The sequence below is a fragment of the Rousettus aegyptiacus genome, unplaced genomic scaffold (assembly GCF_014176215.1).
Source record: "Rousettus aegyptiacus isolate mRouAeg1 unplaced genomic scaffold, mRouAeg1.p scaffold_m13_p_4, whole genome shotgun sequence".
NCBI lineage: Eukaryota > Metazoa > Chordata > Mammalia > Chiroptera > Pteropodidae > Rousettus > Rousettus aegyptiacus.
The window spans coordinates 45,570,254-45,595,508 of NW_023416307.1; the positions used below are offsets into that span (position 1 = coordinate 45,570,254).

Below are 25,255 nucleotides of genomic sequence, written 5' to 3' on the forward strand. Positions count from 1 at the left end.
GAAAATTATGTGTTTTTTTGTTTGTTTTTAATTTTGTGCTGTTTGTATCCCAAATTTCAAAGCACATATTAGTGAGCTTCTCAAAGTATGCTATACTTACTGCCAATGGTATTTAAAATATTTTTAAGTGATACATCGATTATTTTTATTTTATATACGACTATTATTTTTATGTGGATTTAGAAAAGCACCAGCTTTACACTTATGATACTATTTAAAGTTTCCATTTAAAATTTTTTAAGTTTGAAGTTGAGTTGCTTTAAAAATACATTAAATAAAAATAACTAAAAAAACATTTCAGATATATCAAAAATAAGAAAGTCTAAATTTGAGTGACTGAATTTTGGTAACCAATTGTTTGACAAGTGTAGTATTTTTAAAATGAAACATACTCTAAGCAAAAAAGTACAATAGCTTCTTGAATTTCATTGTTCATAAAAAGTAGAGCAACAAGCTAAGATTAGAGTTAGCAAGTAAAAAAATGGACATATGCTCAAATTCAACATATAGGCTATTTAAAAGAGATCTCAGAAATCATTATTTCACTCAAAATACTTCATATTATGTGTATAATAGATAAGGAGTTTTAAACCATATGACCACAGCTATTATTAGTTATCAGTGTTAACAATAAAGAATGCCTTAATCAATTTTTCCAATGTCTATTTCCTTCTAATTGTCTGAAAAACATCCTTTATATTTGGATCCAAAATTCAAGACTTTGCAAGAGGTAAACTCTAAAATAAAATACTGTAATTCTAATTTCTATAATCTCTGAATCAGGGTATAGGAGACTTTCGACAAATGCAAATTGCTATAAGGTTTCCTGTGCAAAAACTCAACCACTTTCACCAAACCTATAGGCTCAATGTTTGCTGTTAATACTTGGGGTGGAGAAGAGGGAGAAAAATGGGTTGCAAAGAAAAATGGAAGTTAAATAGAAGGAAAGGAAATGTTTTGTGAAATAGCCTTCAAATAGATAAAGGAAGATGAAGCCATGAAGCCCGGCCCTTTAACTGACATTCTGGGTTTGCTGGAGGAGGGGATTGGATATAGGTGGAAAACTGAGGAAGTTTGCCAACTCATCAAATTTTTGTTATTTTCTAAATTAAGTTTTTGTATGTGAATTATAGCCCAAAGAACAGTGGAAAGGCTTTGAGAGATTCTGTAGTTGCAAAGCATAGTTTTTCTTTTACTAATGAAAACAAACGTTACACAATGCCTTTGTTTTCGAAAGCTATTAAATGGGAAATACTGATTAGAGGAGAAAATCACAGAGGGATTCTAAAATAAAAAGGATGAAAATTAAAGAAAAAAACATTATTGGAAAATAAAAAAATTAAGGTGCTAAAAACACAGTGGAAGCTTAATCACATGGAGTTAATATTCCAGTAATGGTTATTCTGAGCATATGCCAATCTCTTTGCCTTCTCAATAAAATTTTCTCCTTGTGTTAATAAAATTATAGTACAAAAAATGTATTTATAAAATAAATGACTTTTCTCTAAAGGCTTACACAGTTTAGTTCTGGTCCCAAATTTGTATACTTCAAACAGCAAAACCAAAGCTCTGCAGTTACACAGAATTCTCCTTTTTAGTGACCATCTTTTGTTACTGAGTGTGTCCCATAGGTGGCTGTCTCTTGTTTAGCAGCTTATCAAAGCATTTTTTTCAATGATATACTCTCTTTTTAAAAAAATCTTTACATCTGCAGAAAGATCTTAGCACACCAGTAACGTTTTGTTATCCTTAAGAGACTGGCATCTTACCCCTTCATCCAACTGTCCTCATATAGCATTGATCTATTTTGTTGGCTTTGTCATACATTACAAGTATTATACACAATATCAGGTAAGCATGCAACTGACCACTGATTATTTAAAATTAATCTCTAGGCTTTCTTATTTTGTGTCTCTCAATAGTCAAGAAAAAACAATTATTGCTCCAGCACTTCTAAATCTGGAAAGCAATTCATCAATGGTCACTAAGACTATTTAACATTACAAATTTATCCAGCTTTAGACACATAAGAGAGAATAATCTAAATTGACACATGACTTCAGTTTTGTATTCAATGGAAAATATAAACTCTAATTATTAAATATAGAGAGTCATAATTAAATTACTTACTGGACAAAGGGAAGCTCACTTAGTTTTCCTTATGGTATCCCTTAAACAGATTTTCCAAAGGGAAAAACCTCCTCCAATAAATAAGGTGATAAAACTAAGAAACTTGCTTGCATTCATTGATAATTTCAGTGCCTTTGAGCAACACCATTTTTATCTAATTTATATTAAAATCTGACATCTTGATTGATATTCATTATTTGCTTCTTGAGTCCAATAGAAGGTATAGACCGGCATAATTTTAAAAGAGAAAATAACTATTTTCTAAATTTACAAATATAAATAAATTTTGTTTACCACAAAATTATTCCATTTTGTAAACAGATATTACTTTTATTCCCAAAACCATAGTTAGTAAAACAAAAAATATATATATACTATTTTGCAGGATTCAGTATTAAATTAAAAAATAAAAAATAAAACTATAGATTTATTCTATACAAAATCAAAGAGCAAAATGAATTTTAAAGGTTCATTTGGAATATATATTCTATTTCCTTTCTTTGTCCTGATTTAAAATATATCATTCTCTATCGAAAGTGGGGTCTCATAGGCAATACATGTTCATTGTTTCATTTTCTCTTATACAATCCTGAAGTATTTCACATTTTGCCTTCAATATAGTATTCTGGATCATTTTCATTTCATTGTCTACATGAATGTTATTCAGTATTATGCAGCTCTATTTCATTTCTGTGAAAGATACTAAGTTTTAAAGTTGTCTTTTGTAAAATTTGTGCTTCTAACACAAAGGAAAAAAACATTGAAACTACGAAACTGAAAATTAAATGGCAACTTATGGTCAGGTAAAAAAGAAATAGGCTAGACATACAGGATCATTGCGGTAGAGGTCACATACGGCAAGAGCACTGTGTACACAGATTAGTCTGTCTTTACAGGCACCTCAAGCTTACAAGTCTTATCCTCAGAAGTGGGAGTATATTTCAAATTTTCTAGAGTCTCTAATGTCAAGCATTTCATCATTGTGAGCAACATGAGCTAAAGTACTAGATTTTTCTTTGCAAATTGGAATCTCTTTATTAGCCCATTCTTCGAGGATCCGTCAAAAATCTGATATCAATAGTGATCCAGACTCACGGTTTCACTTAGCCACTAAATCAAATGTATCTAATGGGCTATAAACACAGACAGGCTTTTGTGCCCTCTGCTGGATGTTCAAAGAAAAGGCTACACTCTTCGACAATAAGAAAATCTCATTTTAAAAATGAATGCCCTTTAACATGGAAAGAAAAAAAAAACTAGTCTTATCAAAATTAAAATCTGAGACACAGTTAAATAGAATTTTAACAATTTATTGATGAACTAAGATGCAGGCAAGTATTTACAGATATTATATTACAGAAAAGGAACACAGGTTTATCTTTATAAATTTTATTTTTAAATGTCATGATTACCATATAATAAATTAGTTTTACTATTGTATTGTTTGCAGTAGTTTTCAATGGACCACAAGAGCACCTGATACAAAACTTCCAAGTCTCTGTCCGGAGGTTGCAGAAAAGTGGTAGAAACTTTAGTATCATTTAAAATAATACTAAGTGTGTCAAAGAAATATATCCAGACCTTGTTTAAAAATTAACATGCAACAGTCATTCACCAAGTATTTCTTAGACAATAAATGAAAATGTAACCTATGATATTTGATAAGAGATCTTTGTCAGAAAAGTTTCTATGAAAATAAACTCTTTATCAGTCCTATCCATCTGCCTAAACCTTATCCTCACACTTCTTCTCCTGTCACCATAAATAAACCAAGTAAACACACACCAAGCAGGTACACTTGCACTGACATATAAATGCAACGCACTTAAAAATAAATTCCAATTGCTTCAACCGGGACTTTGACTACCTTCTTCCAACTCCAGCTGCTGAATCACTAGTCCAGTTCCCAGATGTGCTCGTACTTTTCTAGGTGTTAATTATAACCACTGCTTATTTTGTAACTGAAATGGATTTTAACTTACATAACTTATAGGATATGAACAAAAATTTAGAAACATAAATAAAAAATAAAATCACCTGTAATTCTACCACTTAAAGACATTTATGTTTAACTTTTTATTTTTCCTTTTAGTATGATTATCCTTGTTTGCTTGCAATTGCAAAGTATAACTTTGCCGAACATTTGTTTAACTTTATATTTGTTTATTAAATAACACATGCATTTAGTTTTTAAAGTCAAATAGTCCTATAGGCCTATGATCAAAATCAGCACTATTCTGCTCTACCTAATCTCACGCAGCATTGTCTCTGAGCTTTACTTCTTGAGGCAATCATGTTCAATTCTTGAGTCTTTTGCTTCAGGTATTGTGATCTAATTTTCAAATGATGCACTTTGCCATTATTTCTTGATTTTTCTTTTAATTTTAGATATTATTCATTGACTTCCCACAATCTGAGATTGGGATTTAGTTTTCTTATTATAGCCTGTCACCTTCCTTCATACATCCTCCCTCTCCGCCTAGCTTGTCAAATGAATAACCTCCGTTTTAAAATTCAATATTAATTAATTTTATCATTCATAGCTTCACCTTTTTTGAAAAATATATTCAGCTCTTCATTTGTCTATTTCTGGTTCTAGCTCTGGATATGTCTGAATCTCTTCTTGGGTCATCGTTAAATTATGGTAATTTTTATTGACTCCATTCTAAAGGAGAGGGCAGATTAAAATGAAAATATTGAGACAGAGAAAGCTGTGATATGTGTTAGAGTATAATCTTAAATTTAATTGAGACCACTCTGCCCATTAATTAGTGTCTATGTAAGTAGTATTGGAGAAACATTAGCTTTGTTGTATAGCGCAAAAGTACAATATAGCAGTGATATACTGAATCTACTAATTTATTACTGAACCATCTTCATGACCAAAATTATTTCCCACATTCATTCTTTTGTCTATTTGTCCTTTTTTCAGACTATATTCATTGTTTCTTGGGAATTCCTCCCAATGAAAAAAAATTGTTCCTAAATTTGATGTTTTGGACTTAAAAATGTTTCTACTATTTTCAATCAATGATCCAAATCTAAAACTGGCTCGATTTCAGAATTTCTTCATATGGAGGTGGAGAGCCTAAAGTGCCAAAACATGAAACAGGATATGGTTCAAGGTTTTGAGTTTGATGGTGAATTCCAACAGTTGGATTGACAGCGGCTTCTGTCTCTGGAAAGAGAAAATGGGGATTCGTAACCTTTCTACTCAGCATAAAACAGATGTATATAAAGTGCCTAGTAAAATATGATGTTTCTTGAATCATTGGAGCAACAAAAAATTATTTGTACAATTGGGAAAAAATTTACAATCACCTTAATCACTTTAGCAAAAAAACAAATTGCTCTCAAGAACTGATTACAATAGTCCCCCCTTATTCATATCTTTGCTTTCTGCAGTTTCAATTACCCAAAGTCAACCAAGTCAAGAATTATTAAGTGGAAAGTTACAAAAATAAATAATTCTTAAGTTTTAAATTGCATGCTGTTCTGTGTGATGAAACCTCATACCACCCCTCCTCCGTCCTGCCCTGGAAATAAATCACTCCTTTGTCCAGCATATTCATTCCGTATGTGCTACCTGCCCATTAGTCACTTAATAGCCATCTCAGTTTTCAGATTGATTCTTGAGGTACTGTAATGCTTGTGTTCAAGTAACCTTTGCTTGATTTAATAATGGCCCCAAAGCCATTCATATAACTTTTATTACCGTAGATTGTTATAATTGTTCTCTTTTATGATTGTTGTTAATATCTTACTGTCTAATTTGTGAATTAAACTATCGTAGATACATATGCAGAGGAAGAAAATTATATATATAGCATTTGGTACTACCTGTGACATCAGACATCTACTGGGAATCTTAAAATATATTCCTTGTGGATAAAGGGAGACTACTGTATATCATAACTGATTAACTCATCAAGAAGCATTTACCATTTAGCAGCTTAAACTAGAAGGAATATCCTATAAGCATTAATGACATATTAGCTAATGCTCCCATCATGGGAAATGCAAACCTCACTAGAGACATTACAATAGTACATCTGAACATTATTTTATATTTATGCTCTGAAAACTGAAACTAATGTATTTATTACTTTAAATAATTCTCTATTGTGAATAGTAAAAATGTAAAGTGGTGAAAAGTTTGAATAAAAGTACATGAGATAAAAAAAAAGACAATCTTGAATTCAAATTTTTGAAATCAAAGCCCTTGATTTTTAGATTATGCACACTGCAAATCATAAAATATCAAAAATGAGCATTTTATGCCTCAAACAGATTACCTTGAAAGACCATGCACTTATTCCAATAGCTTTATTGAAAAATTTTCATTAGCATTTCCTTAAAAGATTGTTTCTGAGTCACAGAAAATCAATGGTAATATTTTCTAACCATTTCTCTTCTTCTTTTTTTTTTTTTCTCATTTTTTTCCCTTGGGTCTTTACCTGTCTGGGAATGATTTGATTCCTTCTTCCCAAAACAATAGTAATAACAATAAATTCACCTTTCGGGAAGAAACTAGGCCCTTAAACCAAATAGTTAAATCCTTTGACTGGTTTTGTATATTAAATTTAATTCTAACACAGTCATGCTCATTCATTTATTTACATATTGTCTCTGGCTGTGTGTTACATTACAGAGCAGGAGTAAGTAGTCCCAGAGTAACTTTATAGCCTGCAATGCCAAACATATTTCCTACCTGGCTCTTAATAGAAAAAATTTGCTGTCCTCTTCCTTAAAGAAGTAAGATTTAATACCACCAAAGAGATTCCAAAGGCAATGCTACAATATCAAAACAATCTAGAGTAGTTATATATTAGGCAACAGTTGTATTACTGGAATCTATATGTGGATTCCTAAAAATTATTAGTTTGCAGTGAATAATGTTTATTTAAAATTATGGAGATTTACATATTTATATTTGTCTTATGTCTCACTGGTTTGCAGAGCAAAGTATAATAATTCAAATATTAATATAATATGTAAAGAGTAGTGCTACATTTAAAATAGGTCTCACCTGGTTCAGTACTTTTTTAAAGGAGTTGTTTATTTAATTAAAAAATCTACCTTTAGTCTGTAATATAATCTTTCAGTATCTATTTTCATTTGTTCAATAAAAGGATAATGATAGTATCTACATCTATAAAAACAAGGCTAAATGATCGTAAGTTTCTTAGAACAAAGCCCAGCACACAGTTATTACCCATTAACGGTTAATTATCATTAGTAGTATTATATGTATTATAACTATATATCAAGAACTGTCCTATAGAAATATAAGTATTTTCTTTATCTAAATCATTTCCCAACTACCCTATTTTAACAGTTAAATAATATTTTAATCATTACCATTATTAATATTATAACAGAAATTATTAAGAAATTTTGTAAAGTTAGAGTTTTTTTGCAGTTAGAAAGTTTAGGACGATGTAAGCAAAGTCTGGGGGACTTGATAAAATGAGAGTTAACATTGGTAAAGTGTACTCGCCTCAGTGCTTCCTTCTATTGTAGTACCTGTACTGAGCCCCACCCATTTTCCAGGTGAATTGTTCCTCATGTATTCAAAACAGACTCAGTGGTGACTTAGCTACAGTTCTGCTTGGAGTCCTAGACCAGACTGATTGACACGATTATTAGCTCAAATATATTTCCACCATTGCCATTATTAATATTGTGCTCCAGGAAACAGTACATTGACAATTGCTCTCCGTGGTAAAAAATTTTGTTAACTCTTTACTACATATTTGGCCACTGCTCTTAAATTTGTTACAGAAACCACAAGGCATTCATTTCATAAACATAACTAAGCCAGCGTGCTCAGAGAGCTTTTGTAAAATCAAACACGTTTTTGATTTTTTATATCATGTTTACACATATAACATCATGTAATTGGGAGGGTAGCAAGCATTATTTTTATGTTTTGTCAAATTAAGAACCTGAGAGAAATCAATTAAAAATGCCCGCAAAAATTCTATGGTTTTGACACAACTGTTGGTGAAGGTATTAGAGTTTGTGGTTTAATTGTGTAAAACTGATAAACTCACTGATAAGTTTTTATAGCCAGAATGTGGCTTATTTCAACATGTCTTTCCTAACTTCTTTTGGTCTTTCCCTTTTTATATCTCATCCTTTTATATGGAATAGCTAAGAATGCCTGATTTTGAGTCACAGTTCTACCACCTACTATGTCACTTAATCGCTAAGTGCCTTTGTTCCATCATCTTTAGAGTATTCAGAATGATAATGGACCCCACCTAGAGGTGTAGGAAAATATAGATTAGAGATGTCAAGCATTAACACAGAGCATAACACACGGTAAATGCTCAATAAATATGAGTCATTACAATTATCATATTCTTTCATGAAAGAGTGTGAATAAAATAATCTCTTTCTTCACTTAAATGAGTCACAGAATATTTACATGTAGAACATAGGTGTAGGGGAATGACATTTCAAAACAGATCCTAATATAGGACAAAATCCTGGGAGAGCTCAAGGGAGAAGGAAGTAGAGAATGTAAAGGCTTGCTCTTGTCTGTCTCTCGCCAATCCTCCTTCCTCTCCTCAACTTGGAGCACTGGCATTTTATTACTGCCAGAAGACTAGTATTTCTATTTTCCATGAAATAAGAAAAAGAAAAGATTATCTCTGAAATTGCAAAAGAAATGGGGTCAGGGAGATTGGATAGTTAAAAGGCAGCATTATCAGTGAGATCAGCCCTGAAGAGAAGCTAAGCCAGAATGAGTGTTCTCAGGAGGGGTGTCTCAGCATCCCTCTCACCTGAAGGTCTTCTCAGGAAAGGCAAAGGACCTGCTTGCTGCCTTGTCAAGGCCGAGGGGACCCAGCTCTGATCCATGTGAAATAGAAAGGAAGGATTCAATCTAAAAAGAATTCAGTGTAGATTTTATAGCAATTCATTATTTTGTTGTCGTTGTTGTTAAAAAATATGGAGAAATAATGTCTGGGATCCCTCTTTTATGCACTCAAATTCTCTCTTTTCTAATGAATAGTAGATTGTTTTTCTGCCTCAAGGCTTTTGATCTTCTCTCACTTCTTAAATCCCAAATTTATTTCTCTTTATTATCTTTAAATGTCTTATCTCTTCATAAATAAATGCTTCACAACCTTATTTTCAATGGAAACTTCTAACATCCATATTTACAGTAAATTATAAGACACTTGTTTATAATAAACTTTAAAACTTTTAACAATTCCTTGTCTTTATTAAAAAAATAAAACAACCTAAAAATTTTTTTTCTTCTTTTTAAAATCACATATATTTTCTATCTGTACACCCTATGACATAGTCCTTGGTTTTATAAGGTGTAAAGCATTGATCACAGATGATAGAAATTTGGGATACAAATGGTGTGTGAGAATTTTAATGATTTTCTCCTCTTCTTTCCCCATCTTTACTAAAAGCATGCATAAATTCCTGTAAAGAAATCACTTTTTGTGGCCCAGTGTTTGTTCTCACTTTCCATTCATATACATCTGAAGAAAAAAGAAACTGGTTGCTAATATGTTGAGTTTTCTCTTGCATTATCAGAAAGGATGGATTCCAAAAGTATTATTAGCACAGGTGAGATAACGATATTAAAAAAACAGTGAAACACATTATTTTTACTCCTTACACAAGTGTTAAAACAAACAAACAAACAAACAAACAAACAAAGCATTCCTAAATTATACTAGAATTGTTAGTATTCAGTGGTTAAGAGAGATGAGCAAGGTCCCAGAGACCACTTCATAGATGATCCCATTTAACAACACACGAGGGCAGTGAATGAGTCCTTTCTGAGGTTATAGCAGAGATGATAAAGATGTGTCAGGGATGGAAGTGGGACAATACAGAAGAAGGGAGTATCTAGGAGACCCTGAGGCTGGGTTCACGAAGAGGACATGGGCCTGTGCAGAACAACATAAGATGATTTTAGGGCTTATATAAAAAAAGTTTTAACTAGCAGTTCTTAAGAGGTCTCCAACTTCAAACCTTAAGCTCCTTCTCCCCTTGCTCTTCATCTATTTCCTTCTCCTCCACCTTCTGGACTTTCTTATGGTCATTCTATCTTCGCCTTTTTCTCTAACAACACCTCCTTTTCTTTCTTACCCTGCTTGGGGCATCAGAGGGATTAATTCTCCCTTTTTTTGTGCTTCATCATAACGTTATGGACATGAAAACATAGATCCTATGAGAGGGGAAGAAAACTGAGAAATCTGAGCACCAGATCAGCAGAGAACTGTGAAAAGGCACAATTATTGTCCCAGGAGATGATACTGGGGGCAGAGTGTTTGGCTGAGATTTCCAAAGACATTTCTCATCAGACATTCAGATGGCGTGGGCTGGCAAGGACTTTCTTAAACAACTTCGATGGGGTTCCCAGGCCAAGTGTTTTTCTTTCTCTTTTTAATATTTCCAGTCAAGATATTTGGTTACTTGAGCAATGTAATATTATCAGAAATTTTTGGTGAAAGATTTTTTCCATTTTATATATTTTAACATCAGTGAAGTCCAGCTCACTCCAGCCTCCGATAGTCAAAATCAAAATTTTCCTCATAGCTCTTCTTCATTTAGACAACTTCTGTGAGGTCCTGCAAGTCAAATCTCTGACCCACAGGTCAGAAGAACAGAGCTATTTCAACTAATAGATTCAGCAATAGTGGTAATAATATAAAATAAGTTCTGAGGAAATAAAATAAAGGTCTAGGAGGAATCCAAGGTTAATATAGCAAATCAAGTTTTTCCTTTAAAATGTTTTAAATGGCCCTATTTCCTACATTCTGTATTCAGGAGGGAACAGCCTATTGTCCCCTTTGTGCTTAAGGGGTGGCAGGGAATCCTGAAACACTATTTTATATTCTAGTATGTTACCAGTGTCTTGAAGTAAGTTCTCATTTTTCTTTCCCCTTTCTGAGCAATGACAGTGAAGAAGACTCAGAAGTGCAAACCCATAATCTTCAGAGTGGGCGTAGGAAGGCGACAGCAATTAGGTTTTCCAAGATGTGAGAACATACTTGGTGGGGACCGTGGAAGTAGATGCTGTGGTTTTGGCCCTTCCCTTTCTCTTTAGCCGTGAAAAGATCCTGTAGTTGTTCCCTAACTTCCCTTTTGGAGAACAGCTCCTTTTACAGAAATATTAGGTAGGAAGAATAATTTGTCTGGAGAAGTGAAAGCACAATGAGGATCCAGTGGGGAAAGGAAATCCAGGGTGGGGGTGGCTTTCAGACTGCCTTAAAATACTGACTCTCTGGAATTTATTTCAAGAAATTATTAAGAAGTTAAGAAGATTTGACTAGAGATCACAGAAAATCTCACTTCCTAAATTACTCTTTTGTATTTTGTTTTAGCCAGGAGACAGAAAAATGCCAAGAAACCCAATTCTGGGAGACACAGTCACATCAAAGACTCTGTGAAAAGATGTTCACTGCCTGTACAGTCATTTTGAGCATTTCTGAGACAGAATGGGAGGTGGGCAGTGGATAGAATAACCTAAAACACAACCAGTATAGAGAGAAAGAAAGAAAGAAAGAAAGAAAGAAAAAGAAAGAAAGAAAGAAAGAAAGAAAGAAAGAAAGAAAGAAAGAAAGAAAGAAAGAAAGAAAGAAAGAAAGAAAGAAAGCGGGCAACTGAATCTGTAGTCTCTGAGATGGAAATCAATAAAAAATGAACTTTGTAATACAACTTAAGCTTGGGGAACGTATTCCTTGCCCAAAATAAGATCCAGAGCTATACCAATGGGATTAAAGAGGGACTAATAGAATAAAGAAGGGAATAAGGATTCTGAAGAGCAAACTCTAGCATTAAGGAATTACAATATGGAAATGTCTGCAGATTCAGGATACAAGGCTTTACTTAGTGTCAAAGGATGAAGAGGCTAAGCCATAAATGCCCTGACCAAATTTTCTTTAGTTCCCTAATTTCAATTCTGGATAATTTGCAGTTTCTTAGTTAACTCGTGGCAAAAGTTTATGAGACATATATATCCAGTAGAGTGAGAAAATATATAATATCCTTTAAGAGAAGTAATAGCCATTTTGGAAATTGATATTTAGGAATTAGAGATAAGGTCTGAGAAGCCCTTGACCTAATGCCTAGCACTTGGTAGATGTGAAGTATATTATGACTATATTATTAAAAAAAAAAAAAAAAAATCTTCCTAAGTGTTTTTTTTTTTTTTGTTTATAATGACTTCAGGGTAATATAGAAAATGTGATTTTAATGCCTTGCACTCAGTGCTATTACATGCAGATTATTGAAGTACCATATCAACCTTGACCTCTTCTCTTATACTCATACCTGTTCAGGCAAGCTCAGGCAAATTCAAAAGCATGTAGGTAAGCCACCAAACAAAAAAGTATAAAAGCATTAGATAAATGGGATATAACTGTGGCATATAAGTTACCTTCAAATTGTAACAGTATAACTGGATAACTTACTTAAATTTAAAAACATTTTATTTTTTTAAGATTCTAAGAAGGCTAGAAAAGTCTCCCTTAGAGTAAGAGAAATGCTGAAAGAACCAGGTGGATTCTCCTCTTTAGAAACTCAAGTCAAGTTGAAAGGAACATAATTCCATTTGTTTTTAAAATACCTCTAGTTAAATGAAGAAAAATAGAACAAAGTGACCATGTTGACCCTTTTGACTAATGTATTTCATTAGAAGATCAGTGACCCTATTTCCCTCTCTGCTCAGTGAAAAATACATTTTTATTTTAGGAGAAAGAATTATTTTCATTGGAGATTTTAATTATCTTTCCCAAAATAACCATTTCTCAAATTGGCAATGTGTTTCCCTTGTTAAATAATGGTTTTAAAAAAGTCAATAGTGAACAAAATCACTAAATCTTAGAGTAATGAGTTTTGATATTATGACATTTTAGATTATTTTTATCCCACTTTTTATTTAGCTGTTAGTTTTTCCAGGACATGCCCTGTTCCATCTATTGAAAATCTTATCTGGTCCAAATTTCTGAAGGGCAACTGTTAATCTCTACCAAGCACTCTTGAGGCAACTGTGGTATTGAATGCAGTACTTTAGAAGGAAAGTTTCATAACAGATTGAGTGGATGAGGACATGCTTGACAGTTACAAATAACTCTAACACCTAAATTTTCCCCATTCTTTACCTCCTTATGCCGACTGGAAAATAATAGAAAGGGCATGGTTTAGAGGGCAACAGGTGGTAGCAGGCAAGATCAAGATGTTGCCAATGTGTCTAGGGAAAAAAATACGAGTGTTATACTCTGCCCAATTCTAAATTTTTCAGACTTTGCATTGGCAGTGGACAATCTGGAAAGTGCGCTTCAATGTTACTGCAGATAAATGAGGCATAAAGAGCTTAATAAATGAGACTAACACAGGATAGGATAGACTGATATCAAAATGTCAGAGATACTTTTCTATATTTTAAACCCTATCACTTACTTGAACAATCTTGTATATCTCTTCTCTTTTTTGAGCAAAATGTTAAGGTTCTATTCCTATACTCAACTGTAAGTCATTTCCCCAAGAATTCTTTTGAATTCTCCTTTATTCTAAAGTTTCTCACTTAAACTCTTTCCAAAGTGTGCCTTTGAATCTTCAATAGATAGTATCTTGCTGGAAGCTCAGAAATATGCTTTTCAGAGGTCAGGTTTTCAATTCACCACAAGCCATAGGTTTCAAAGAGGAAGTCCAGAGTATGCAGATAGCTTACCATAAACAGGGTCTAAGTCTCCAACAGCAAAAACAGCCAAGGTACGTCTTGGGAAACCAATCTGGGATCTCCTCAGACACCACTGGAAGCAGAAGAGCACTGTTCCACAGAGCAGAGCTACCAGGAAAATCAGCAGCAAGAGCCTGATAGCAGAAGAAGCAGGGGAGGAGTGAGGTGGAGCATAAAGGGAAGGAAGTTTAGAGTGCCTATTTATCCCAGGAAAGGGGGCAAGAACTCAGCAAGACTGACTGCAAGGAATCTGGGAAGCTGAATGCTTTAAGCAATCCCTTACCACCACTCATAAGTTTTTACTGAACCTGGAATATTTGCTGAGCTCAGTGGTTTGATCTTGACAGGTGATCATAATTGTTTCCTCTGAAAATTAGAGAGCTGTTCTAAGGAGCAGTTTCTTGGTTCTTTAAATCATTATCTGTTATTTTTTTCATTCATCCATCAATCCATCCATTCAACTAGTATTTAAGCAACTGAACAGACTGTAGATGTTGGGGTTGGGGATTCAAAAGTTGACAAGATAAGTTAAGACATGGTCTCTGTCTTTTAGAAGCTATCTAAGTGATAAAATTGGTAATGTGTTGTTTGGAAAGTATACAAGTCAATGTTTAGGAGGTTATAATAACTCAAAATTTCTAAAAATCTAGCTTGTAAAAGAGGTAGCTGTCTTCTTTTGAAATGGTTTTTAGGCCAGAACTAAATTTAATAGAAGAGAGATTTCAGGAGATATCAAGAGAAAATAATAATTATTTTACATTTAAAGATTTTCGACTTGGGAATAAACTATCATCTTTAAAAATAGTAAGCTCTCTGTTATAGAGAATGTTTAAGTAAACACTGGACAGCAACCTGAAAGTGATATTTCTACATATATTGATTCACATAACCCCTAAAATGTTCTTAAGCTGTATGATTTTATGTGCCATCTCAAGTATTTAGGAAAAGAAATATGTTTATATAACCAAAGGTTTCATAAAACAAAATGAGGATGTCCTTACCAGATATACCAGTCAACTGGGTATTGATCTTTATAGTTTATGCACCTGCAAGAAAGAACAGTCAATGTAGGACCTCTAGATGTCCAAAGCCTATTCTTTTGAACTATAATATTATCCTGACCACACCTATTTCCCCCCCAAATCACCTGCTCATTACAACCCCCCAACACAAGCAAATGTTTGCACATTTCATTCAAGACACTGAGAATACATTCAAATGTGAAACTGTCAGATACTTAAACAGATAATTGGATAGTAGTAGTTACAACTAGAGTTATAACTAGAGGTACAAATACTGTTGTGCATGAGGAAGGTAGTGATGAAATTTTCAGGTATAATATGTCATAGGAATTAGGTATTAGGTAGCTAACCATTTCACCATTTTGTTTATTCAGAGGCCTAAATTTCTTTAAAATGCAAACTCTCCAAGGCTGGTTTACAGTCTATATCAACTTTTAATCTCTTTGTAGTGAATAGCAGACTTGCCACCCTGGTTGGGGGAAGAAATTAGTATAAAAAGAAAATGAATGAATGTGGCCACATATACCATCTACCCAGTAGTGAGAAGTTGATCTCTTCAGTCAGGATGGTCAAATCACTGTGTGTAGAGGGACAACTCAATCATTCTTGAGATAAGTTTTAAAAGATCACACACAAAAAAAGTTCACAGTGTGCTTTTCAGGAGATTTTACCCCCGAGGTGTAGACACTTATGTGCTATTCATTCCAGAGTCCCTCACTCTGCCAGACATGATGCATCATTGAATGTATGTTTTTGTATCTCAGTACATGGGCTACTGTTAAAGTGTTCTGGTATTAAGCAGTGGAAACTTGTTCATCACAACCCGATAAGTTTCTGAGATGGAGCTATATTTAATGACATCTTCTTCAGCCATTGTTAAAGTAACAGTACTTTTCAGCTTGAAAACATTCATAAATATCAATTAATTTATTACTCCCAGTATCTCTGTGGAGAGAGTGTGTCCTGTTTATCATCAAATGTGAAGTGTCAACTTAAAAATTTTACTCCAAATATTTATAACAAAGTCAACCACCAGACAATAAGTGTTTTGATTGTGTGTGTGTGTGTGTGTGTGTGTGTGTGTGTACCTATAGGGTTTAGCCAAATGCACAGGTACAGATGGCTGAGGGAAAAAAAGGCAACTGAAGCATGACTTTATAAAGCATTTTATGGCAAATGATCATCAACGAAGAATTTTTAAAATAATGATATATCCTTTTAAAGGAATATTATCTACTTATCAAAAAGGATGTAAATTTATATTTATAATTAAAAGCCTTGTTAAGTTAAATAATATAGAGAGCTCATTTCTAATTTGTGTATATTTTCTTTTACGCAAATACAATGATTACACTAAATAAGTACTATATGGTTATAATACATCAAATTAATTGACAATGTTTGCTTCTCTTGAAGATAGTGTCATGAAGCACTTTATTTTTTTTAATATCTCTATATTGTTTAAATTTTTATAATGTATATTCATCACTTTTGTAGTCATAAAATTATAAATATTATATTAAACATATAAAAACCTTAAAAATGTAGTATCCACTTTACATATAGATGTAGGACAATTTTCTTGGTGATTTAGCTTAATAAGAGTAAAAGGCTTTTATTTTTCAATCTTGAAATCTTAGCTAATGACCAGGAATGTGGATTGCTTCATTTCCCTCTGTACATAAATCTCTGCTTTCTTTCTTTACATTTAAAAATAGACCACCTACTTCCTATAATATCACTTCTAAATATTAACTACCTCATTTTATTTCCAAGTTTTAATTTTGTGTCACTCAATATTTTTTTCTGGTCCTAATAATTACTCAACTGACTGATTTCACTTCTCCTTTCTGGCCCTGTACACCAACTGGTGGAGTTTCTGATATGCAGCAAAATAGTCAGGAAGCAGTTGGAGAAATCCAAAGTGATCGTGTAATTTAGGAATTAGAGGCACATTTGGCATCATTTATTTACCCCTGAAGATTTTACCTACTCTAAAATTGAGGCCCAGAGTGGGAAAGTAAGTGGGGAAGGCACAAAGAAGTTATACTAGAATATGGGTCTTCTAGCCCTGTGCGCTTCCCTCCCCATCATTATTTTCATATCCTTCTCAAGTTCAATTTTTAAACAGAAATTCTTAAAAAAAAAAAAGACAGTATCTGAACTGTAACAATATTCTCATTACTCAAAATTTAGATGCAAGATTTTTAGTATAGAATAAGTTAAATTTTTTAAGATGAAATTATTACTCAGAGATTTGTATATACTTGGTTAAGTTGGCATAGTGATGTCAAAAAGAAAAAAACAGCCAAGAAAAGTGAGGATTGACTTTGTGCTTAAGGAAGACATTTCCAATAATTAGAGTTCTCCAGAAGCCATTGTTGAAGGAGATAATTTTGTCCCTACCAAAATGACTAGTGCATTACATTACTTGGATGTTGTGAAGGTAATTTCAGCTCTACAAGGATGGTTAGTTTAGTTAATCTGTATTATTCTTTTCAGTTCTGAGACTCTGTAGACTTAAGATTAACCACGAATTAATTACTTTGATATATTTAAGAAGAAAACTGCTGAGCTGTTCCTTTGGCTTCTCTACTAGACTCACCCAGAATTTTCTGTGCCAGGCATTTTTCTAAATCGGTTGTATAACTTCATGTAAGTTATCTCACTTTCAAAATTACAGTACTGGAAGGTACGGTCACACCATGATAATCCTCATTTTACAATTGAGAAAAGTTAGTCATAGAGAGATTAAGTAACTTGCCCAAGAAAACATAGCTAGAAGTGGCAGAGGTGAGCTTTAAATCCAAATGGGCTGGCTTTGGAGCCCGCGTCTCCTACCACCATAAAGCACTGAAAATGGGAATAGTAGAAGGTAGCTACAGCCTCGTATTATGATGTGGAGTACTGCCTGAATGCATTCAATAATCTGGGTTCCAAAAATTTTTAAGGAAATATTAAAAAATACACAAAAATAAATCAGAAATGAGAACATAGAAAGTACCAGACAAAGAGATGAAGGCAAGAGTAAGATCAGTTTGTAAATTTAATGTAGTTAAATCCCACATATAAAATTAGAACTGAACTCTAGGTCTGGCTTAAGCTTTCTAGCAGTTAATAGAATGAGAGAGAGAATTGGTCGTATAGTGTCCTCTAAAATTAACAAAAACAGGCAGCCTTACTCACCAGAAGCACAGCCTTTCCTGGCACAGAGAAAAATTCAATCTATGGGGCTTCATAAAGAGGACACTTAATGATAGGAAGAATGTTTTTCATAGTACTCTTAGAATAAATGCAATAACAAATTTTATGAGTCTTTTTCTTTTCATCATCCTTAACATAGGCCAAAGTGCAATTTGGTTACAATAATTTGGGGGAAAGATGGATGCCAAATCATATTACCCAGAGACTGGTGGTTTAATTACATTAAGATAAATTATATAGTGTCTAGAAGAATGGATAGGTTGTACATTCTTCAAGTATTTTATCAAGCGTATAATTTTATTTAAACATTATATCTACATTATGGCTTCGTAGTGAAAAGTTTTGGCTCAGGAGTCAGTTCTAGGTCCACATCCAAGTTCTTCCTTTTACTTGCTTACTCTTGAGCAAAATATTTAACCTCTGCAAGCTAGGTAAGATGGCGGCCCTTCATTAAGACTCTATTAATACAATCAATGTACATAATCCAATATATGTACGATTAATTTATCTTTTGTGAATTACCCTATTTACGTACATATATGCACAAAAGGGTACTTGGTTATTTCTGGGTAGGGAAAAAATTTAGAAGTATAATTATGGAAGGGGGCTCTGTCATGTTTTATTTTATATACAAAAGTTCTTACAGTATTTAAATTTTACATAAAAACACTATAGCAATACATTTTTCATACTAAAAATGCTGTTATAAAAAATAAATTGAGTAGGTTAGATCAGAAAAGATTTGAGATATTGTGTCTATCTTTAATAGTTACTTATTTTATACTGTTTCTTCAAAAATTAGCTACTTTTGGCCTTCCTTGTGTTTATTTTCTGCTAAGTTGTATTTTATTCGAAGTGGTTTCTTGTTTTCACTCAAAAACAGTGGTATTCAATAACAACAAATATAACAGGAACTTACATACAAAATTATGTAGCCAGAAATGGTTGTGCCTAAGTACTAGTTGAAGTCCTGCAATTCATTTGATACTATCCCTTTTTGGGTCTCAATTTCTTCACCTGAAAAGGAGACCAGTAGTCTCAGTGACTCTAAAGTCAGCTTAGAAAGCTTCTCAATAGCATATTTTCCTATCATGTTGATTCGAGTGTTACATTTAACATTTACAAACCTTTCCAATTATGAATTTCTTTATTCTATTATTCTGAGTCAAAAGCAGAAGATGAAGGAGCAAGATGAGGTAGCCATGGGATCCAAAGTTAGGTAAGTACACCAGTGATCAAATAGTCTTATTACATCAGTCTTATTAGTGAGAGGTAGAAAAAAAGCAAGTCTGGAATTAATGCAAAACAAACAAACAAACAATGAAGAGCAATGTAAAAGCTGAAAGAATGGCATAAACCTAACAAGCAACTTATAAATGATAAGGTGATTCACCAGAAAGAGGTGAATGAGTCCAGAGCCAAGAAAATCATCCCATCTACTATGACGTCTTAATCTGGAGACATTTCACAGAGACCCTGATCTTGAGGGTAACAGGCAATGACAACTGAGAACAGCTAGCTGGTAAATGAGAGCTACACCCAGAAGACAGTGCTTGGCAGACATGCCTTTCTGAAACTTGCACTAAGTTACAGTGCATTACAGTTTCATTAATCGTGAGCAGCATTATTAATGACACCTCCTTCTCATCTCCTGAATAGAATTCTGAGAACCATTAAAAACTACAGCATGAAAAGTTAAAAAATTAAGTCAATTATTCACATAATTTACAGTCCTGTGTTGCATAATGACTTTTTGGTAAACGATGGGTTGCATATATGACAATGGTCTCATAAGATCATAATGGAGCTGAAAAATTCCTATTGCTTAGTGACCTTGTAGCCTTCATAACATTATAGTGCAAGGCATGACTCACAAACTGTGCTACTGGTCGTGTAGGAGTATAGCACATACAATTATGTACAGTACATAATAGTTGATAATGATAAAAAAATGACTACATTATTGGTTTAGGTACTTACTACACTAGACATTTTATTGTTACTTTAGAGTCTATTCTTTTTACTTATGAAAAAAAAAATTCTGTACAACCATGCTGTATTATGCCAGTAGTGGCCTCATACTTCTTGTGTTTATCTTGATTGTATCATTTTTTTTTATGTTTGATTTAATCTCATATTGTTTTGTACAGTAACATGCTATACAGACTTGTAGCCTAGGAGCAATAGGCTTACCATATAGGAAGAGTGTAGGCTATGCCATCTAGGTTTATGGAAGTGCACTCTATGATGTTTCCACAATGAAGAATCACCTAACAATGCATTTTCCAGAATGTATCCCAGTCATTAAATAGCACATGACTGTATATCAAAAGCACTTTGAAATTTAAATGTAACACAGGTTAGAAATTTTGTTAATTTGCTATTATTTGAAAATGAATTATCCAGAAAGCTGCTTCCAATCACTGAAGTGACTTATAAGTATGGATGAGCAGTAGATGATATTGTGATTCTTTTATGAATTTAAACTTTGAAACCTCAAGGGTGGAGAATATATTGAGCAAAAATCTTCAGAAATCAAATAGGCCTCTTATTTATTAACAAAGCTAATCATAATAATATGGGACATCACTTGTAAAATTCTTAATCTTTTAGCAGGAAATGAAATGGGACATCTCTTGCAGAGTTCTTAATCTTTTTAGTAAACCTAGTTAGGTTTTCTTTTCTCCTTTCTTTGGGAAAAAGGCCCTCTCCTTCAAATCCTGATAATTGCCCCCAAACTGGTGACTCAGACACTCTGGCTATTGTTAAGGGTCATGGGCCCATTGTTAACAGAAATGACAATGGGCCAGATAGGGTCCATAGAGTCTGAAAAAGGAGGGCATTTTAGGCCAAAGGCCTTGTTTTACTCTTTAAGAAATACATCAACCAAGCCTCTTTCCCATTACTCTCTTAATAGACAAATCAATAATAGAAATAAATAGATACATGATTTAAATAACAAGTTTGTATCTTCTTTTCCTTTTCTAGGGACTGAGGTGGCACTTTTTCAAGAAACCCAAGATCCTGCTCTGACTAAGGCAGAAAGGGAAAGAGCTCCATGAAACCCCAGTAGGCAGGGGCAATGACCCTTCTCAGTAGGAAGCAGATACAGGGGCAATGACCCTTCTCAGTAGGAAGCAGACACTACGGTCATACTATCCTAGAAGGGGCACGCCCTAGTACTCCCGCAATTAAGCAAGCCAGAGGCATTTAGGGGCTAACGGTAACTTATAGAAAGAAATAAGTGAGTAGGAAATTGTGTACTAGTTTCGGCCAGTCACTTGCACCTGTGCAATAAAGACCTCAATTATCTTCAATTTACCTGAGCCTCATTATAATATGACCATCATTATAATATGATGCATATGCCCAGAAGTTTATTAAAATCATTATAATGGACTGAATTCTTGGAACCAACATGCACAGAAAGCAAATGACTAATCACTGAGTCTTCTCAATCTTAGTTGTCAATCAAGGAAGGCCACTCCTCTAAGGGAAGTAACTATTCACAGCAAATAGGGTTAAAAACCCTAAAGGCTTTGATACCAGGCCTTTGAACCATGCTTCTCTTGCTCAGGCCTACTTCCACATCTGGAAGTATACTTTCCCTTTTAATAAAACTTTTCTTTTTTTGTTGTATTTGGGTGTCTTGCTTGATTCTTTGTTCGAGACATCAAGAACCTGGACAATGCTCCAGGAGAGGACCCCACTCTCTGGTAACAATAATACAAGTTTATTTTTTCTGCATTTAGAACAAATAATCTCTTTGCATTTAAAATAATTTACTTTTATTTTTCTTAAATGGTTATGATGAAACTCATTTGGGTCTTCTCAAATGACTTAAGTCTTTTTTATTCTTTGAATGTTGAAAATGCTAAATAAAAACATGGAGCTTCTTGCTACTTACATTTCAGTTTCTTCACATGATAGGTCCGAGAGCACCAACTGAAACACATGTTTAGAACAGTAAAATTCAAACATCTCATCAGTCTAATCCTTTAATAAAAACAGCACAGAGAGACAATATGGGCTTTATATAATTTTGTTTGTTGGTTTGTTTGTTTGTTTAATTAAAAGCTCTGCAGCAGAGTCTATTGTTGGTGTATAGAATTTTAATTGAAAAAAAGGAAAAAAAAAATCTCTGGGTATATTTTCCAGCTCAGCAGTGACAAGAGATGAATTTTGTGAGCCTGATTTCTATCCTACTCAACACAATAGATGGATGTGAAAACATTTTTAATTTTTTCGGTAGGAAGATTTTGTTTGCTTATCTAAAGAGCTTTTGTGCACCTTGTATTTTTTTCTTTGTTTTCACATTTTAGCTAGAAAAAGGAGGTTAATTGTTTGTATTATTTCTATACAAAAAAATCAAATTCCCTATATGAAAACAGAAGTCCATGTTATTAGCATTCATAGGTGTTAAACATATGCATGAAGCAGTCATTTAAATCTGCTCTAGGGCTAAGGTCAATTTAAGATCACATGACATTCCTGTTGACATTTCTCATTTTATCAAAGAAGAGGGAGAAAGTAATAATCTGATGGCTTTGTTTTAAAAGCCTAAACCTTAAAACAATTATCTTAGTTCTCTGTGTTTAGCCTTACAGGTTACAGTAACTCACATCACAGAGGAAAGAAAGTACTTCTTTCTAGAGATTTTGTTTGTTTTTACCTTGAACTGAGACTCCTGTGTACAACGAGAAAATCTTTAAATGTCATTTATTTAGAGTCCTAAATATTGGTCAATGAGGTTACTGAAGTATTTATTTTCCTGGTCAATAACACAGAAATATAAAGCCAAGTAAGTAGTTACAAAATTTAAAATAATACACATGGGAATTTTGTGTGAAATATGTCTTTTTTTCTTCTTAACTCAAAAACATCTTTATTGACACCTTATATTTACTCCACCATGTTTATGTGAGCAAAGAGACTTGTGGAGTTGTAGATGGAGTCATGAATTGGTCATCAGAGAGTGAGGCGATAAACAATTTTTAAACACAGAACATGAGTTGCACTCTTTTGCTAGAATGCTGCAAATAGATTTACACACCGAGAGGAAAATGAACATTCAAATTATGTCCATAAAAAAGTTAATTTGTGAGTAGATAAAATCATTTGTGATTGAATTTAACAGATAAACAAAGCCAGCATTTCACTTTCGAGTCACTTCCTGATCTTCTGGTGTGCTGTACCCTAGTAAGTGCACAATATTACATTACCACCACCTCTCTGCCAATGCATTAGCTCTCAGACTTTGGGTTATCAGGAAATGGGGAGCGAAGTCTTAATATATTTCAGACCTAAGTCTTTCAGATGCACCACATTGAAGTAACACAGATACAGAGATGTAAGTAAGTATTAGTCTGAGTGAGATTCTAGAATAGAAAACCCAAAATAAACTCTAAGATGGTTCTGTCTACATTATTCGGCATTGAAAAAAGGTCAATTCTCAAGTGTGGTTGCAAGCAACATTTAACAAACATGTTTTAAATTAATTCTGCCATAGCATTTTGCTACGTCAATAGTATTTTTGATTAAAAAATTACAGCACAGCAAAGTTAAGCAAAGGATAAATGGCATCATATTACTTTCATAACAATAGGACCAAATAAAAGAGAAATGAGACTAACATCATGGACCATTTTGTTCTCTATATCTTTAACCAGTAGATATAAGTAGTGATAAGATTCTGGTAACACTTTATCAAAGGAATTATTTTAAATGTAGGAGTTAAGCTACCCCAAAAAACAAATCTATAACAAATCAGGTGTTCAGAGTACCTCCGAAAATCTTTTCCCCAAAAGAGATGGTTACCTGGAATAGTGGCAAACACAGGGTTCCTGTTTTGCAGATCACTGAAGTGAAACTAAAAGGTCTGAATCTCGACATACTTAAAGGATAAGCTGCTTGGTTTGCTGTGTCTGTGTTTATTCCCCTCTTAGAACTTGTTCGCTTCCCTGTAAATTATGCTTCCTAGCAGAGCACTCATTAATGGTGGTTTCTTGTGACTGGTAAAGTGCATGCTGGGGGCAGGAATGTTGGGTGCATGCTCACAAGTACTGAGAGTTCAAGGAATTTCAGGTTAAGGTCAGAACCTTGGTACAGTTTATTAAGCCCTTAAAAGCAAGAACTATACATGCTGACCTGTAAAACCAGCTAGCTGCTTAAATAACTTATGACATTCAAGTGCAAGTTTTATTTCAGGACCTTTATGGACTTTATATAGAATCTTGTACTTGAAACATTTATTTCATGTTCTTCCCTTTGTTGGTCTCTTTGCTATTCTTTTCCTATACATCATTTTCAGTGTCAGGTCTAATCCAACTTTGGGCATAATACAGCTTTCCCTATGTCATATTGATCACGCCCTACTTTTAAACAAAAAGATATTTCAATATTTATTTTAATGAAACAACTCAAACACAATCGCCAACAAAAAAGTCTGCAAAAATATCTAGGAAAATTTTGAAAAAGAAAAATACAGAGGCACTAAACTACTATGTATTAAGATACTATAAAAGTAGAGAATTTTACGAAAAGTTGGAACTGATACAGATAAACAATAAAATAAATGTAACGGAATAGTGTTGAGAATAGATTATAATAAACAGAGATTTATTTTAGCTGCCATTTTAAACTAGCAAGGAATAGATATTATTTAGGGAATGATGAAGAACAGAATGGTTAGAAAAAAATGTAACAATTAATTTTTAAGGTGCTTAACCACATTCATAATTAGATACATATAACATAATTATAATCACATCAGCAAGTTCAAAAAATTGATAATGTAAAAGGAGAAATAGAAATGGGGAGACAAACCTTCTCATATATGGCTGGGGAAACTGCAGCCTCCCTGGAAGGAAATTAGGCGATATCCAGTAACCTAAAAACTGTGTGTGTTCTTTTGTCAAAAATTCTCCTTCCAGGAACGCATCTCTCAGATATTACTACAGGTGGCACAAATAATCACAAGCAATTATGTTCACCAAAGCATTGTTGGTAATAACAAAATATTGGAAACAGCAAATGTCCATCAGAATGAGACTGGTTAAATACAAATGATTCTATCCACTCAACAGACTAGTAGGCAGCTGTTTAAAAAGGTGAGGGCAGGTCACAGATGCTGTTACTAAAAGGCCTCCATGAGTTATCATTAATTAAAATAAATAAATTATAG

General features: G+C 33.4%; 1 protein-coding gene across 1 annotated transcript; it reads right to left on the reverse strand.

Moving 5' to 3' along the window:
• Positions 1-3,381: 3,381 nt before the first annotated feature.
• Positions 3,382-24,021, reverse strand: TMEM207 (transmembrane protein 207). The gene is made up of 5 exons (XM_016136327.2): positions 23,890-24,021; positions 21,980-22,017; positions 14,848-14,892; positions 13,838-13,980; positions 3,382-5,308 (listed from the first exon to the last, which is right to left on the reverse strand). Exons 1-5 carry the CDS (start codon positions 23,962-23,964, stop codon positions 5,172-5,174), a joined length of 438 nt encoding a protein of 145 aa, XP_015991813.1. The 5' UTR covers positions 23,965-24,021; the 3' UTR covers positions 3,382-5,171.
• Positions 24,022-25,255: the final 1,234 nt, after the last annotated feature.